The 17,165-nt window shown below is 38.7% G+C and overlaps 1 protein-coding gene across 2 annotated transcripts in view; it reads left to right on the top strand.

Annotated features, from left to right (window-relative positions):
* The window catches only part of CTNNA3 (catenin alpha 3), a 1,694,949-nt gene extending 1,683,488 nt beyond the window's left edge, over positions 1-11,461 (top strand). Inside the window, exon 18 of one of the 2 annotated variants that reach the window (XM_017348752.4) lies at positions 2,777-11,461. In XM_017348752.4, coding sequence (XP_017204241.3) covers positions 2,777-3,064 — 288 coding nt within the window. In that variant the 3' untranslated portion in view covers positions 3,065-11,461. The remainder of the gene's footprint in view (positions 1-2,776) is intronic. The other variant, XM_070057731.2, reaches the window with a different exon arrangement.
* The last annotated feature ends 5,704 nt before the right edge of the window (positions 11,462-17,165 follow it).

Genomic DNA, 17,165 nt, shown 5'->3' with positions numbered 1-17,165 from the left:
ATGATTTTTCTTTATTTTTAAAAGTTTTATTTATTTATTTCAAAGGCAGAATGACAGAGAGGCACAAAAATATCTTCTATCTGCTGATTCACTCCCCGAGTATTTGCCATGACTGTAGCTGGACCAGGCCAAAGTCAGGAGCCAGGAATTCTATTCTGATCTCCCACATGGGTAGCAGGGACCCAGATACCTGGAACATCTTTGGCTGCTTTCCCAGGTACACTAGCAGGGAGCTGGATTGGAAGCAGAGCTACTGGAATTCAAGCCAGCACCCAGCTTGGGATGCCGGCATCGCAAATGGCAAATCAACCCACTGTGCCACAACTCAGCCTCCCAAATGATTTTTCCATGGAAGTGGACCTGGATAAATGGATGTAGAATATTTTTACAGACATTAAATTGCATATAGTATCCTCTACAAGTAACCTAAGATACTACTTGAACTTGAAACACAATTTCCTACCATTAGGTGGGTTTTTGTTTTTTTGTCCATCGCTTCTGTGTGCTGCAGTTTCTAGAAAAGCTGAGTATACATCTTGGAGCACACAGTTTTTAGACCTCAGAAGACCTCATAATGTGCTCTCCAAGTATCACTGTTCTTTCAGCAATTGCCCTAATCTTACTGCAAATCAAGTCTTCACACTCTTCAAGAGGAATCATTTGTCCTGTGGTTTTTCTGAGTCACACAGAGAAAAAGATATGACTGTAGCCATTTAGGATTCTAAAGCCAAAGGATTTGTCAGCAGCAAGATCATAATAGCACAGGTAGGGGTTTACTGATTCAGTGAGGAAAGAAGACTATCCAGTTTCCACACCGTGAGGCAAGGATTAAGCCGAAGTATCTTACTGGGACTGCTGGCGTATTTGTAGCACATATGTGGAAAATTCAAAGGGACATGAGATAAACACAGTCTATGCATGACAAGATTACAGAGTTGAAAGAAGAAAAAAAGAATCTAAGAGTTCGTGTGGAAAGGCCAAAGTCACTGGTAAAATCCTGACTGACAGGAAGCCCCACGTCCTGCTTCCATGAAAGACTTTATGGTGCTGTGATCCCCTCAGGATAAACCAATATCTTCATGCTTGAGGGATGGCATTACCAAGGATTCCCAATTATTTCACCATTAAGAAAATCATGTTTCTTCCTTAATGTGGCATTGGAAAATGCCTCTGGAATCTAACAGCACTCCAGGAGGTTTTTAATGAAAACCTTTAAATTATTGATCAGTTGATTTTTTTAACTTGTGATTGATTTGTAGAATAATTTAGTAAGTAAAGTGTGTTATTCCTTTGAAAGACTAATGTTAAGTTGTGTATAGATTTAGAAGCTCTAAGTGTCCTCCTAAATGCATGCAGACCTACATCAAGTCATGTTTAATGTTTGTAAAACATTTGACATACCTCCACATGCACAGATTTTACATTTCTGGCTTCAGTAAGTAAAGAGACTTAAAGATGTGTAGTCGCCAGATATTATTGCTTTTCAAATTATGTGTCTTTTTTGGTGTTACCTTTTCAAGGCTTTCAGGCTTGGCATATAATAGAACTAATTAAATTTTCTTCCCAGGAATCAGGCAGCTAGACCGCTGCCCCAGGCACATAACCCCAGCTTACGACTTTGCTTTGCTCATTTATTCTGTAGGTGCGATGAGACTCCTTGAACAGCAAAGGTAGAATACTCAGGCCAGGCAGCTGCTGATGGATTTTACTTAGTACAGAGCCAGTGTGTGAGTCTCAGACCTGACAGCACACATCAGAGTGGAGTGACAGTGGAGGCACATATTCCTGTGTGAGTTGGCTGTGGATGACAATCTGCCAAACTAAAATAATGGAAGAGGTATTGGATGTATAAAAATGAATCAACTTGGCTTTGCTCTAAGCTGTCTGGCAAAATTGTAGGAATATCATTCTATTTTTCTCTGAGATTGCTTTTTGTGAACAATCCATAAAATAAAATAAAAACAGAATCATGGAGGTAATTCTTTTAGGGATTTCATTAGTCTATCTTTGTCATTAGGGACTTTTGCCACCCTCATGGGAAAAAAGGATTATTTTTAAGAACAATCAACTATTTGATAGTTAATCCACTGTTTTCTTTATGTTTATTATTTTCTTTTTAATAACTGAAGAAACAAGTCAAAATGGTTGAATGATATATCCAAGGTACCAAATGACAGATCTGGAAATTAAACTCAACTTTTACTGTAGAGCTTTGCATCTTTCTATATTAACATGCTGCAAAATACAATGAATTTCTGTTCTTATAGGAGACTATTTTAGATACAATTATTTAGGAACTATTCACAAAAGAGAATTGATACGGGTATGCACACCCACACATGCACACCCACACATGATACGACATTTACCTTAAACCACACATTCCCCCAGGGAAGCACTTTCTATTATTCTTGAAAATAGAGAGATCTTTACAAAGAATGCAGTGACCATCTGATTTCATAGTATTGTATGGATTATGGTACTGAGAAATTTGTATGATTTCATTGAAAACAAAGAGAAAGAAATGTGTCCTTCTAAGATACCATCTTGGAAGACAGACTGTGATACCTATGAATGCATGTGATAAACTGATAAATGTTCAAAAGTAGATGACAGATTGTTGTAGATAATTATATATATTTATGAGTATAAAATGAGGATTAATTTATTCTTTTCTGGGGTAAAACAAAGTAGCATTTTTCAGTTTTTATAACATTGGATCCTTTTGAACTTCTGATTGCATTCTTAAATAATAGCTCTTTTTCTTTTCCTGCAGTTGGACAGTGTAACCTCCCTGATCCAAGCAGCCAAAAATTTAATGAATGCTGTAGTGCAAACAGTGAAAATGTCTTACATTGCCTCAACGAAGATCATCCGAATTCAGAGTCCTGCGGGGCCTAGGCACCCAGTTGTGATGTGGAGAATGAAGACTCCAGCGAAGAAACCCTTGATTAAGAAAGAAAGGCCAGAGGAGACTTGTGCAGCTGTCAGACGAGGCTCGGCCAAGAAGAAAATCCATCCAGTGCAAGTCATGAGAGAATTTAGAGGAAGACAAACCTACTGAAATCACTATTCTCCAGTGCCTGTATTACAAAATCCTGGCTAACCACACTGTCTGTTTTACACTTGATTAACTGTAATTTCACTAAGGTTTGGAGTTTACTCACAAATAACGTAATATATTGGGGGCTGAACCAGTGTAAGCAACATGTTTGGGATTATGTCATTGTCATCTCTGTGTGCCCACACCTGATGGTTGATGTGTGCTTGGAATGATGCCTTCAAGTGTCATTCGGCCTTTCCCATCACAACTGCCTTATATTCTGTTCCACATGAACAGAGGAGACATAAGTGAGTCCAGCTTATCTTAGGTAGTTCGAGTCCACTCATCCTTTTCATTTGGTATTAAAGCACTGATTTGGTTTTCAATGGCAACAAAAGACAAAAAAATATTTTTCCATCTCATCTGCAAACATTATTTTCCTGACTTAAGCTGGCATCTAATATGGAAGAAATACATGGTTCCTGCCATAGAGAAAAACTTTCAATCTATAGATATCTGTATCCATTGCCAGCTGATTATGGTAACATCCATCATAAATGAACGAATTTTGAGCAGTCAAGCTACTTACCAGATTTTGAAATCAGTCTAGCTTATTTGTGAAATTCCTTGTGGACAGCATAAATGTTACAAGGAGTTTTAATATCACATATGTGCCTTTTAGTGTTTTACTGTGTTCACCAGTCATGTACTTTTGAGTTTTATGTCCTTCATAACACATGCATGGAAGAAAAGCATTGTCACTCACTGAGAAATGCAATGCTAAACTGTATCTCAGAATGACTTATGGAGGTGTCAGCAGTTCTGCATGACTTTAAAAACCCAGTTGTCGTGGTTTGCAAGTGTAATTAAAAGGGCAAGCAAGTTTGAAAAACCTTTTGGCACTGAGTAAAATATATCTCTGTGAATTGTAGCATTGAACGATAAAGCAGAGTCAATGGCAATGAAGCAGTAGATTTAAGTTACACTCTTTTAAATAAAAGACACTGGGGTCATTTTATAACTCTGGTCTCTGTGCTCATCCCTCGTTGAGTTTGTAATGAACTTAATAACAGTCTGAGTCTAGTGTACTGCTGTCTCCTTTTCCTTATCTCACAGTCTCTTCTTTGAGTTGGACCTTCATAAGCTCTTCAGAGGAGTTAAGTTGCGGTTTCACATTTTCCTCACTCATAGGATTCCCTTTCAAGGGAATTTTAAAATCCTTTCCCTTTTCTGTTTTATTGCAATAAAATAGCTGTAACTTATTGCTTGTACACCATTGATGTTGATGAGTTATTTCAAAAGCCATGTCACTTTTGGTGGACAACAAGAGTTCATGTTAGAAGGGCAAGTCTACATGAAATAATGCATAAAAATGAGCTTATGAACTTTGAGAACATGAGTAGGGCGTTTTGTAGAAAATGACATGAACAAAGATGGATCTAGTTGATAGATCATTATTAGCTGTGGGGGTAATGTTAACTTCATTTAATTATAATGAATTATTTCAATCCTTCAAAACACTAGATCACTTGGGTTCATTGTTATAAAACTCTCAGACATTGAAAACTGTAAACTCTGTCTCTTGCATTACTGACTAACCCACAGTAACTATCTAGACAGAGTCCACCCCCTGAAAGACAAGGCCAGGACAAACGAAATTAAGAAACACAGGTTACTGTGTTTTTCTTAGTTATCATTGCAGCTGAGACAAACAGGAGTTTCTTTTATTGAAATGCTACCACCCTTTCCTGCTCTAAATGTACAGTATCTATGGTACATCCTTCTGGCTGGAAGAAAAATGAATTTATAGTTAAGAAAAGCTGAATTTTATTTTTGGACCACAGACCACTATCTGTATGTTGTAGCTTCAAAGCCACATACACAAAAATCTGATTCTCATTTAGGAAACTCTAATGTCTGCTTAACCATACATCATCTTTTCATATTTGAATTTAGAATGTAGTATTGGATGCCAAAATAACAGAAATACATTGAAATCATACAGTTACCAAGTAACCTCCATCTCCTTCTAAAAAAATGAATTTACTCAAAATGAGATGTGAATGAGACCTCTTCTTTATAGGTAGACTTTCAGCCTAGCTCAAGGCAAGCAACTATAATTAAACAAAACAATAAAAACTTTAACTGGGTGAACGTCCCATGAGAAAATCTGCTGAGGTTATCAAAGGTACGATAAAAACAAGATGCCTAAAGCTGAGAAAGACATCTGTTCACCTGAGTGAATTCCTGCAGTAGGTAGCAATTTAAGAGTTAGTTCAAACCTGTTGATAATACAAATGCTTATAGATAAGAAAAACTAACAGCAAAGATATTAAGAAATTTTGTACCATAAAGCATGGTTAAATAAATCTTAGCAATAAGCATAACCCTAATGGGTGTGTTTATATTTAGTTTTTCTATCTGCAGATGAATGCCAGACATTTCTTAATGGGATGATAATTGGTGGTACATTATACATCTTTGAAAGTCTCATCACAGAAACTGTTGCTTTTTCTACTGATACATTCGCTTGATCCTGCTAATCAGAATCCACCTTTCTCTTTTAGTGAAATCAGTGTATTTTAACTTAACAAAAAGGCAGTCCTTGAGAGAGAGAAGACACTACCAACCCTGGTTATCACCAGTGTCACTGCCAAACTTTTTACTGGAATCTGAAGGATAACCTGGAAAATATCTATGAAATTGTTATCTACTAAAGATTTTTCTTCCAATTAGAAAAAATAAACTAAAAGGCTGTCATCAAACATGAAAGGTGAGAAATATCAATCTCTCCTTTATTTATTGCAAATGGACATTATTTGATTAAAATGGTTCTAATGGAGTTTCTGAATAGTTATTGAATGAGTCAGAAAAAACACACCAAATTTCTAGTTTGCTAATTATTCCCATCTGTTTGTATTATGAGTGCAAACTATGACTATATCATGAAATAGAGTATTGTCTTTATTTTCAGAAATATGCCTTCTAGCCTTTGAAAATCTTGTTTGTGTTCCCCCTAAAATTCTTTTGGTACAGGGGACAAGGGCTCCAATAGCCACAGTAGGAGGTCTATTCTTGCAGTCTGGCATTCTTGACACACTTAGCTTCAGAGGAGATCTGATTCAAGTCATGCTGTAATAAGATAAAATTGTGAATACACAATTAAGTGTGCAGTTTGGACTGTCATATGCAGTAATTAATGTTCATCAGATTCGGTAATGAGTGGCTGGAAAGGCTAGTGTGTGACAATGGGGAATGTGTTTTCAATGGCTTTCTAAACAGTTTCAGAGTGGTCTTAACTCTCCTACCTCTTGGCTAGGCATCCTGTTAAGTATTCTAACAGTTTTCCACCAGAAAGGGCAATCAGGCCTGCTCTACCCAGGCAGTCACCCCAGTCAATGCCCTGTCCTCTTACTCCCTGCACCAATAATCTCCCGTCTTTTCTCTCCTTAAGCATATGATGTCTATACATTAATATATTCTATAAGATTTTAGTTAAATTTTGAATTTCAATTTGCAGAATTATTATTCTTTTTGCATTTCTACTCCCAAGAACATTCTTATTCTTTCTGGTGTCAAGTGTACATTTCCATCCCAGGAATTGTGGTTCCCATGGATACAGATTTTTATACAGTGACAGAGTGAGTAGAATGGAATCTGAGACTTTCATGGTGATATCGACCATTTTCTGGTGAACTCGTCGTGGAATACCCAGCCTGTTTCCATATTATTGCAGTAATTCTCTAGGTAGGCATAGCAGGCACCAGAATTTCAATGTGAATTAAATCTGCACTACATTTGTCAGCCTGTATTTTTGCCAGGACAGACTGTCTACTGTATATTTAGGAAGCAATTATATGTTTTCCTTTTTGTGAAATCAGAAATATTTGTTTCATTTATTGGATAGTTTAGGGGCATCCAGTTGAAAAGAAATAGCTCCCATATTTTAACAGTTGCTTTTGGGTAAACTGGAAAATTTATGTAACCTGAGAATTTATTGTTCACGGTTACATATCACACACAGGAACAATATTCATTCAGATGAAAACTCTTTCTTTTTTTATTGATTCTCTTTCCATAAAGTTATGATATGTTTAGTTCTAGTATTTTCAAGGCTACCACCAAATAAATAAGCCAAGACTAATGACAAAAGTGTCTACTTACATAATAATTTATGAGTTTCCATTTTGGCCTTTGAGCCTAATTAGGAAAAAAAAGGAGCATGGAAGCTATTAAAACTATGTATCTATAACTGAAGATAGCTTTCTCAAAATGATTAACACTATGCTGGCCAGATAGAGAGAATATTAAATTTTTAAATATCATTTTAAATTTTAAATAATTTACATAAACAAGAATATATTCTCCAGCAAACAAAACAAGCAGTAGTTTAAAACTTTACTGATTTTACACATGAATAGTTTCCTTTATGAACAGTTTGAGAGGGAGAATTCACAGTAAGTGAGAGATGTGTCTCCCAATGGAGCCCAAGCTGATCAGAATCCTGCCTGCAGGCACAGACCCTTGTGTGTATCCTGGAATGTGGTGCTTGAATCATGGCTTCAGGTTGCAGTAAGGCATCCAACTGTCCCCACTGATTGGTGGGAAACACAATAAGTGGATTGACTTTCTGCATGAGCTTGGCATGTTGGAGAAGAAAAGGAGTAAATGCTGAGCAGTTCTAAAGGGATCTGGATAAGGAAGTGCCAGAGGTGGCAGGGGTAGTATGAGGAGTGGCTGCAGAAGGTGACTTTCCCAGAAGGAGGCGGGGAGTGTGTGTGGTTCTATGAAGCCAGGCGTCCTCATCACCAGGAGGAGGGGACACTTGTCTCGGTGGCTTGATAAGTCGTGTTGGGTGAATGAATTACACAAATGTGGCGGAGTTAGTAATGTTGTTTGCAAGTTTGGGTGAAATTATTCTCAAAAAGCCTAGCCAATTGTTAAATACATGAACATGTAATTATTTGTATTAGCTCTGAGGTTGAACATAGGCATTGTTATGGGTAATTGTCATGAGTCGGCTCTGTGTTGAATGCTAGCTATTATTTAACCCTCTCAATAACCTACAGGATAGCTCCATTCCATAGTTAAAAGAAACGTAAGATTTAAAGAACTTAAGAATCTTGCTCAAAGTCTAACTGCTTTAAAAACAAATTTATTTCCACACTATACAATCTTCTTGGAAAATGGGATCAAATTTGTCAGTTGATAATGAAATAGATATTTCAAATGTTGGCTGCATTTCTTTGAGAGAATATAACTTAAGCAAAACATATATAATTTTGCCATATTCTCCGTAATTCAAAGAAGATAATAATAGGCAGATAATTAATTAGCTTAATATTCTCACTGTTATAGCAAGACCGTACCTGCTCCAGCCTTGAATGCCAATACTTTAGAGATGACAGTTGATGGAAGGAAATCAGGTTTATTCAAGAAGCAACCCGAGGAGATGGTACATCTTCCTGTCACAAACACCATCCTAAATTTTCAAGGTAGCAGGAAAGCTTTGGAAGGGAGCTGAAAAGGAGGTCAGGAGCAAGGGGGAAAAACAAAAGGACCAGATGCATGTTGGCCTCCACTCAGGTGATAACAGGCAGCTTGCAGCCATGAATCCAATTCTCTGATCACAATGACTAGAGCCAGATCATTGTGGAATTTTAATCTGGCTTTCTCAAGGCTAGTTTCTGGGATTCTCAACTAAACATTATTTACCAGTTAAGTTAAACATAAGTCTGATTAGTCGCAAAGTCAGCAACCAAAACAATTGTTTCTACAGTGGGGATGAAACAAAGGGCCCATTGTAATTACCATTACATTACCTTTGATAACTGAATATGAAGTATCGGGCATAAGGGGAGTAAATGTTTTATCCACATGATCTAAAATAAGGGGCAACTCAGCCAATTTCTTTTATTACATTGGGGTAGAAAGATTCCATACAAATGCCTGTTTCAGCCTGTCTTCAGCACTGGTTAGTAAAAACCATTCGTTGGCACTATATCCTTCCTCTTTAACTGTGAATGCTTGCCTTTGTATTTGAAGTCATGGATTCCAAAAGAGTATTGGCTAAGGGTTCTTAAAATCATTTAAAAGGGCCGGCGCCGCGGCTCACTAGGCTAATCCTCCGCCTTGCGGCGCCGGCACACTGGGTTCTAGTCCCGGTCGGGACGCTGGATTCTGTCCCGGTTGCCCCTCTTCCAGTCCAGCTCTCTGCTGTGGCCAGAGAGTGCAGTGGAGGATGGCCCAAGTGCTTGGGCCCTGCACCCCATGGGAGACCAGGATAAGTACCTGGCTCCTGCCATCGGATCAGCGCGGTATGCCGGTTGCAGTGTGCCGGCCGTGGTGGCCATTGGAGGGTGAACCAACGGCAAAGGAAGACCTTTCTCTCTGTCTCTCTCTCTCACTGTCCACTCTGCCTGTCAAAAAAAAAATCATTTAAAGTTTCCCTGTGTTAAAATTTTACCTGTATTATGGCAAAGGTATCTCCTTCTTTATGAAGGCCACGCATGTGCACAAATACGTGCCTCATTACAGGTAAACTCAGTCCTGTAACTTCACAGTGCCCTCCTCTCTAAAGTCAAATAACTCTGCTTCTTGCTCATGTTGCTGGATAGGCTTCCACATTCCAGATCTTGGGGAGTTGAATGACTCTCTGATAGTCCTTAAGGTAAAGCCATGGTGTTGCCTAAAACTAGGAATTATTGTTTGTACTCTTATGGATGTGGTAGTCATATGGTGTCCGTTCTCAACTGTAGGAAAATAAGGCCTTGGAAGGAAATTCTCTTTGGAAAAGGCTCAAATTTAAAACAATCATGCCTCCAAATATTTTCAATGTAGGACATATGCAAAAATCATTTAGTATTTGGCGGAGCAGACCCTCAAAGGAGATAGTTTCTAGTTCTGAAGACTTTTTTCCTTGGCATTTTCAAAAAGGTGCTTATTTTCAGTTCTGGCTATTTGGTCTTGAAGGTCTATAGCATCTTTTAATACATTTTAATGCCTCATTACAATAATTACATCAATAGTTCAAAAGCCTGCAGGTAACCTGTTTTTCTATTCAGACAGCGAGTAGCCAGCCCCAGACCAACCTTGGCATGTCGGGTCAATTTCCCGTCTTTGTAGATTATCTGCACCTCCCTATGGCAGTCTCTGAGAGTCTGGCATAGACCAATGTGTTTCCTTGACCAGGATTAAAATCAGACTTGAACTGGACTGTTTATTAAAGCAAAGGAGCCAAGTCTGAGATGTTAGCTCACACTTTAGCCAAACAGAATTTTGCTACTTCCTGGGATTTTAAAATGTAAAAGTAACTTTAAACATACTACAGAGGTGGTGGTCCACTGCTTACCAAATATTTGTGATTTTAACTCTGTATTCTTATGTGTTAGTATACGATGTGTCCATGGGAATATAGATATAATTTCAGCAACTATCTTGCAGGATTAAGTTGTGCCACCTGGTTTGAAAATATTTCTTCAGTGTTAAAGTCACTCCAAAGAAAATTTACTTAGGTTTAAAGGACAGCTTAATGGTTTTTCCTTCATATCCATGACTAACAAGTCTCTGAAAAAAGAAGTGGACCTATGTTATGCCCAATTTAGTACCTAATAGTTGAGACTTAAAATTTGGGGGGCAAGTTGGGTTATTAAATATGAATTAAAACTTTGTGAAAGAGTTCTAGATGCCCCTACTTTCCATTTTTATTGTGTTTAGTTTAATATTAACTTAGCAAAAGATGACTTTATGTGCTTTATAAGCATCAACTTCATCTTTGACAGCTTAAATTTTGTGGCATCCTTGAAAGTAATATGTACATTATAATTCAGGATGAAGGCAGGTTTAAACTAAAGCAGTCCAGGATGAAATAAAAGTAACTAATCGATAACAGTCATGTTTATTTCAGCAGTGTTTTGAGAGCTTAGCTGTAGCACCATTTGCGGTGTTTCAGCTACCCTTTCTTGTAAATCTCACCCTACTATGCAGAGACATGATGCGGCTGAGTGAACTCTCCATTGAAGTAATGGCCAATGTAAAGCTGTTTTGTGCTTTGACTGTAGACGAAATTTGGCTAAAAACACACTAGAACTTTCGGTTCCATGTTATCCTTAAACTTAATTTCACCAATCAAATGAAATGAATTATTTATCCAGGAGTATAAAGAGATCTTTAATACTCTATGACATTGACATACAAACCCAAATATTCTTTGTGTGATATTCTGCATGCTTTTTGTGTTCAATTCAGTCAATGGATTTTTTCATTATGCTTTCAGTTGCATTATTTGGCATATGTAACACTGGATTTGTTTTGAATTTACATAGGATTGTTTTCCTATTATTCTGTAGTTCATTAAAATTTTGCTCAGCTGATAATTGTGTATGTTAATGCAATAAAAATGAAAGTATTAGTTATGCATTTTGTGTTTCTATCTGATGTTATGCTGTCTTGGGTGGGACAAAAAAGGAGGTTTCTGAAGTGCTGACTAATTGAATCATGTATTTCTGTCACCTTCGTTCTACCTTTATACATGTTACAATACTACTACATTTACACAAGTAACCTGGAGTGTATCTGCTAAAATTAATTTCCTAATTTAAATGAACATTTTTTCCCTGATATAGACAATAGTTATTATCTATGTAGTTGAAAATTTGTTCTTCAGCTTAAGGATTTATGAAAATGATCAATAACTTTTCTGAGGAAGTCTGAACACATACTCATGTCACATAATGCCATTGACTCTTCCAGTGTTCCTGCATATATATTGATGAGTTCTTTTTAAAAATAGTTTATTCATTTATTTTGTTGAGAGGCAGAAAGACACATATAGACAGAAAGAGAAAGACAAGAAGGGAGACTCCCATCCAGTGGTTCACTCCCAAATGCCCACAATGGCCAGGGCTGGCCAGGCTGAATCAAGTAGCCAGGAATTCAGTACAGTTCTCCCACATGGGAGGCAAGGACCCAGGTACTTAAACATCACCACTGCCTCCCAGTGTGCACATTAGCAGGAAGCTGGAATCCAGAGTGGAGCTGGGACTCAACTCCAGGTGCTCTAAGATGCCAGCATCCCATCCAACGTCAGAAGTGGGAGGCCAAATGCCCCAAATGCCCACCCCACAGTGGTGGATTCCAAGCACCAGTCTTGGCTTCCTCATCCCTAGACCCTGAGTAATCTTTTCTCTCTATTAATTCCATAGGATCAGTGTCTGGATTCTCAAGGATCAAGGTTACTGTGGCTGTTCTGGGACACCACACCATTTTCTTCCTTTAGGGATCTCACTGCTTCAGAACGCTTATCGCTAAATCTCAGTCTGTCTCTGTCCCTTCTCAAAATGCAGTCTGTGAGTGGGTAGTGTGAATTGCTTAATTTCTGTGAAAGATCATGCTCCCCCTCATTCAGTTCTGCTCGACACCATTGGACCCTTTGTGGATAAAAACGCCAGTGTCGGTGGTGTTGCCTTTCTTTGTCAGTTTCTCCTAGATCCCAGGATTCCACGTCTGCTCTGGCAGCAACATTGTCTCTGCCTTGATCAGTCTGTCGGGCTCGCTCTGGGGGTGCAAGCGGAACTAAAAGTACCCTTGCCAAGAAGAGTCTGTTCCTGCCTGGAGGCTGAGCCAATGTCCTGACGTTCCCTGGACAGCACCATTAAACATTCCATCCAGGAACAGGAACTCTGAGATGTGACTTCCTGTCACTGCACGTACCCTGTCCCGTGGCTAGTCAGGTAACTGACTTATTCTGTCTGCATTCCTCAGTTTGGAAAGGAGAAGGAGTTCTTTGGAGATAGGAAACCACAGGAAGAAAGGAGTTCTCAGGACGACAATCAAAGTGTGAAACCTTCTTAGGGAGCTGGCAAGGGGTGGGGTTTGGGTGGAGCAGATCACTCCCAGGTTTCAGACAAATTGTCCTCTGTCCCTGAGGATCATGGAGAGGACCTGGAAGCAGGGATTTGCTGCTCTGAGTTTTACAGAGGCTGAATCAGCACCCTCTGCCACTTTCCTGCCTTCTCACTCCCTCTCCTAGTTGTTGGTAGTGATAGGATGTTATATACATGTTTCCTTTTCCAACATCAGAGAATTTCAATATCTTCCGGTGGATAGAGCACCACTCAAGCCAAACTCAGGTGGAAAAAGTGGGCTGTCCTCCTGAATACAGACCTAAACAGCATACTGAGTGGTGGTCCACTGTAGGCTAACTGAATTTTTATTATTTCAGCTTCTTTTCGTGCTACTCCAAAGGAAGCCCCTGTGACAGTGCTGGGGATCCAGCGCTGGGTGCTGCAACATCTCCATCCTTCCAGTAAGGACACTTATGGAACCCTCCACACTGGGTTAATCCATTACCTGACAGTCACTCTGAGGCATATGGCACTGAGTGCTGAGTTTGGAAGACCCTAATACTGCATCATGTCCCAAAGCCAGAACATGTTTGAGCTCTTTAGCCATACGCTGTTCTAGAATGCTTAGAGCAATTACCACATCATGCTCCCTTTTGTATCTCCAGTAAGTATCTCCACAGAGGAAGAGCTCAACTGATACTTTTGGTAACGATGAAAACTTTTGTGAATAAATTTATTTCAAATGAATGAATGCAGAACCCAGGTGTTCTGTGATCTCAGCCCTCTATGAATTCTCAGATCTTTGGTGATGCCAAAACTCGCAGAAAGTAACTAGTTTTCCTGACATTATTTAGAGAAAGAATTTGAAAATTTCTAATTTTAATATGAGGTTAATAATATGGGAAGGAGGGTGTAGTTTCTAGAGTGTGACAAGTAGTCAAATAAAAGACATTAACACTAGGAGAAGCTGAGTGCAGGGTAGATGTGGGAACTCTGTATAACTTCACAATTTTTGTTTTGGAAATTTAAAACTATTCTCAATTAAAAGATTAAAAAATAAAATTTTTAATTCTTCCTGCCACTTTCTGAAACGATCACCCTACTCTGGGCAAATGAAAGTCACTGACAAGGAAAGGCCATTGGGTGCTTATTGATCACTTGTTTATTGAGCAGTCAAGCCTTTTTCTTGACAGACTGTTATAAGCAGACATGTGTGATAGGGAGAAGCATGCGTGTTTTGGAATCATGACAGACTCATCAGGTTAATTAAAGCAAATAGCATCACAGCAATTAAATTGTGGGTCATGAAAGCTTTCCTCCAGGTTCAGGAAAGGAATCTGAGTTTCTAGAATTTCCAATAGGAGAATATGTGAATTTGTAGAGGTTATAATAGGAGAGTAGTTATGATTTAGGAGGTTTGAAAAGGATAACAGTCTGGGATAAGTATGAACCAAGGCACAGGGCTAGCAATGAGCGTGTCACATGGGGGCTATGTGGCTGGAACAAAGTGTACTGGAAGACATGGATAGGCCCAGAGCTCAGAAAAATAGTAGGTTAGAGACAGAGGGTCTCAGTGTCAGGCTAAGGTGTGAAGGCATTAATTTACAGATAGGGACAGTATTGCTATCTGCTAGAAGACAAAGTTCTCTAATGCAAGCACAGTTATGAAATATTTAGTGAAATACTGGACTGATGGGATATTCAAAAGAAGAGAAGGGATTAAGGCACATCGGTTGCACAAATTCTATATGAGATAAAAAAAAAAATGCCTGGGTAAAATCGAAAGACATATTGTCAGACTAGGGAGCCTGAAACAAAGGAACTGACAGTAATAATTGTCAACCGTCAGAAAATGATTGTATAAGAGGGATTTAATGACCAGGGATTCCATCATACGGAGGATAATCAACTGTTTAAAAGCATAACAATATATTTTCTAATAGATGGTGAATGATAAATACAAATAATATATATTGGGCATTCATTAAGCAGCCAGAATCATGCCAAGGATGTTGGTAGGGCTATTGTGTCGGCCCTTTATTGTGATCCAGTGGTTATTCTTTTTTTTTTTTTAACTTTTATTTAACGAATATAAATTTCCCAAGTACGATTTATGCATTACAATGGCTTCCCCCCCATACCGTCCCTCCCACCCACTACCCTCCCCTTTCCCACTCCCTCTCCCCTTCCATTCACATCAAGATTCATTTTCGATTATCTTAATATACAGAAGATCAGCTTAGTATACATTAAGTAAGGATTTCAACAGTTTGCTCCCACACAGAAACATAAAGTGAAAAATAATAGATGATTTTTTAAATGATGATTAAATCAGATCAGGCCTATTGTCATGTTTAATCCCAGTGAGAGTCAAGTTGGGAGTTGATAATTTCTTTTTTTTTTTTTTTTTTTTTTTTTTTTTTACAGAGGATCAGTTTAGTATACATTAAGTAAAGATTTCAACAGTTTGCACCCCCATAGAAACACAAAGTGAAATATATTGTTTGAGTACTCGTTATAGCATTAAATCTCAATACACAGCACATTAAGGACAGAGATCCTACATGAGGAGTAAGTGCACAGTGACTCCTGTTGTTGACTTTACCAATTGACACTCCTGTCTATGGCATCAGTAGTCTCCCTATGCTCCAGTCATGAGTTTCCAAGGCTATGGAAGCCCTCTGAGTTCTCCGATTCTTATCTTGTTTAGACAAGGTCATAGTCAAAGTGGAGGTTCTCTCCTCTCTTCAGAGAAAGGTACCTCCTTCTTTGAAGACCTGTTCTTTCCACTGGGATCTCACTCACAGAGATCTTTTGCCAGAGTGTCTTGGCTTTCCATGCCTGAAATACTCTCATGGGCTTTTCAGCCAGATCCGAATGCCTTTTGGGCTGATTCTGAGGCCAGAGTGCTATTTAGGACATCTGCCATTCTATGAGTCTGCTGAGTATCTCACTTCCCATGTTGGATCACTCTCCCCTTTATTTATTCTATCGGTTAGTGTTAGCAGGTACTAGACTTGTTTATGTGCTCCCTTTGACTCTTAGTCCTTTCATTATGATCAATTGTGAACTGAAATTGATCACTTGGACTAGTGAGATGGCATTGGTACATGCCACCTTGATGGGATTGAATTGGAATCCCCTGGTATGTTTTTAACTCTACCATTTGGGGCAAGTCAGCTTGAGCATGTCCCAAATTATACATCTCTTCCCTCTCTTATTCCCACTCTTATGTTTAACAGGGATCACATTTCAGTTAATTTTTAACACTTAACCAGTGGTTATTCTTATCCTACTCCAATTCTTCAATGAGAAAAGTGAAGACCAGTGGAAGTGATTAGATCATAACCATACCGCCAGTGTATCATACCAGTAATAGGCAGATTTGGAATTTGAATCCAGTAGGTCTGAACTCATGCCCTATTCTTTAATTCAACCTGTTCTACAGAGTGTAATCAATTTATTATTTTAACCATCTGTTTTTATGGAAACAGCGTATCAAAGATCTGAAAAGAATCAATTTCATCTGTGTTCCATCTGACTGAGCAGTTGGAGTCACTGGGAAAGTAGCAGCAGGAAAGTTACCACCAAGGACTGAGCCCATCCATGGTGCAAGGGGCTCATTCCCAAGAAAAAAGCACTAAATGCCCGCGTTCTCAGTCCAAGGCATTTATTAGACAAACTTACATACAGAAGGCTGCAGTGACTCTCACAAAGAATGGTGAGAATAGAGATTTCCTACCCAGGTAAGTCCTTAAGGTGGAGGTTGGGTGACGAAGCTTATATAGGAACTTAAAGAATTTGCTTCAGGTCCTGGGTTAATTTTTATGAGTTCAACAACATGTTTGATACCACAGCGTTTCAGAAAACAACTCAAATAAGCTTATTCTGCCTGCAGGAACACAAGTCCAGGGAACAGGGCGATCAGGCCACTCTGAGTGTCTTCCTCAGGACAAAGAAAGGAAGTATGTATGAGCAATGGGGGACCCTAAAATCTGTGTAATGACTGGATGTAATCAGGACTTTCTCTATTAGCGTCAATGTTAAGCTCTTCCTTAGTTTAATCAACTTTGGCCCTACTGATTGAGCAGTTTACAAAAGTATAGGAAGCAGAATTCCTTCCATGCCTGTGTCACTAGTGCCAATTTTCAAATACGTGGTTGAATGAGAAAGACTACCAATAGCATTAGCCTTACCCTCTGGTGAATGTGAAAACAGTTCACTCAGTACTTCCCGAAATTTCCCTCTCCCAAAGTAATCAGCTTGGAAAATGGAAG

This window comes from Oryctolagus cuniculus, chromosome 15, assembly GCF_051225735.1.
Source record: "Oryctolagus cuniculus isolate XC-2025 breed Fujian yellow rabbit chromosome 15, ASM5122573v1, whole genome shotgun sequence".
In the NCBI taxonomy this organism is placed as follows: domain Eukaryota; kingdom Metazoa; phylum Chordata; class Mammalia; order Lagomorpha; family Leporidae; genus Oryctolagus; species Oryctolagus cuniculus.
The sequence above is the reverse complement of the archived record's forward strand: the minus strand, read 5'-3'. Positions and strand labels throughout refer to the sequence as shown.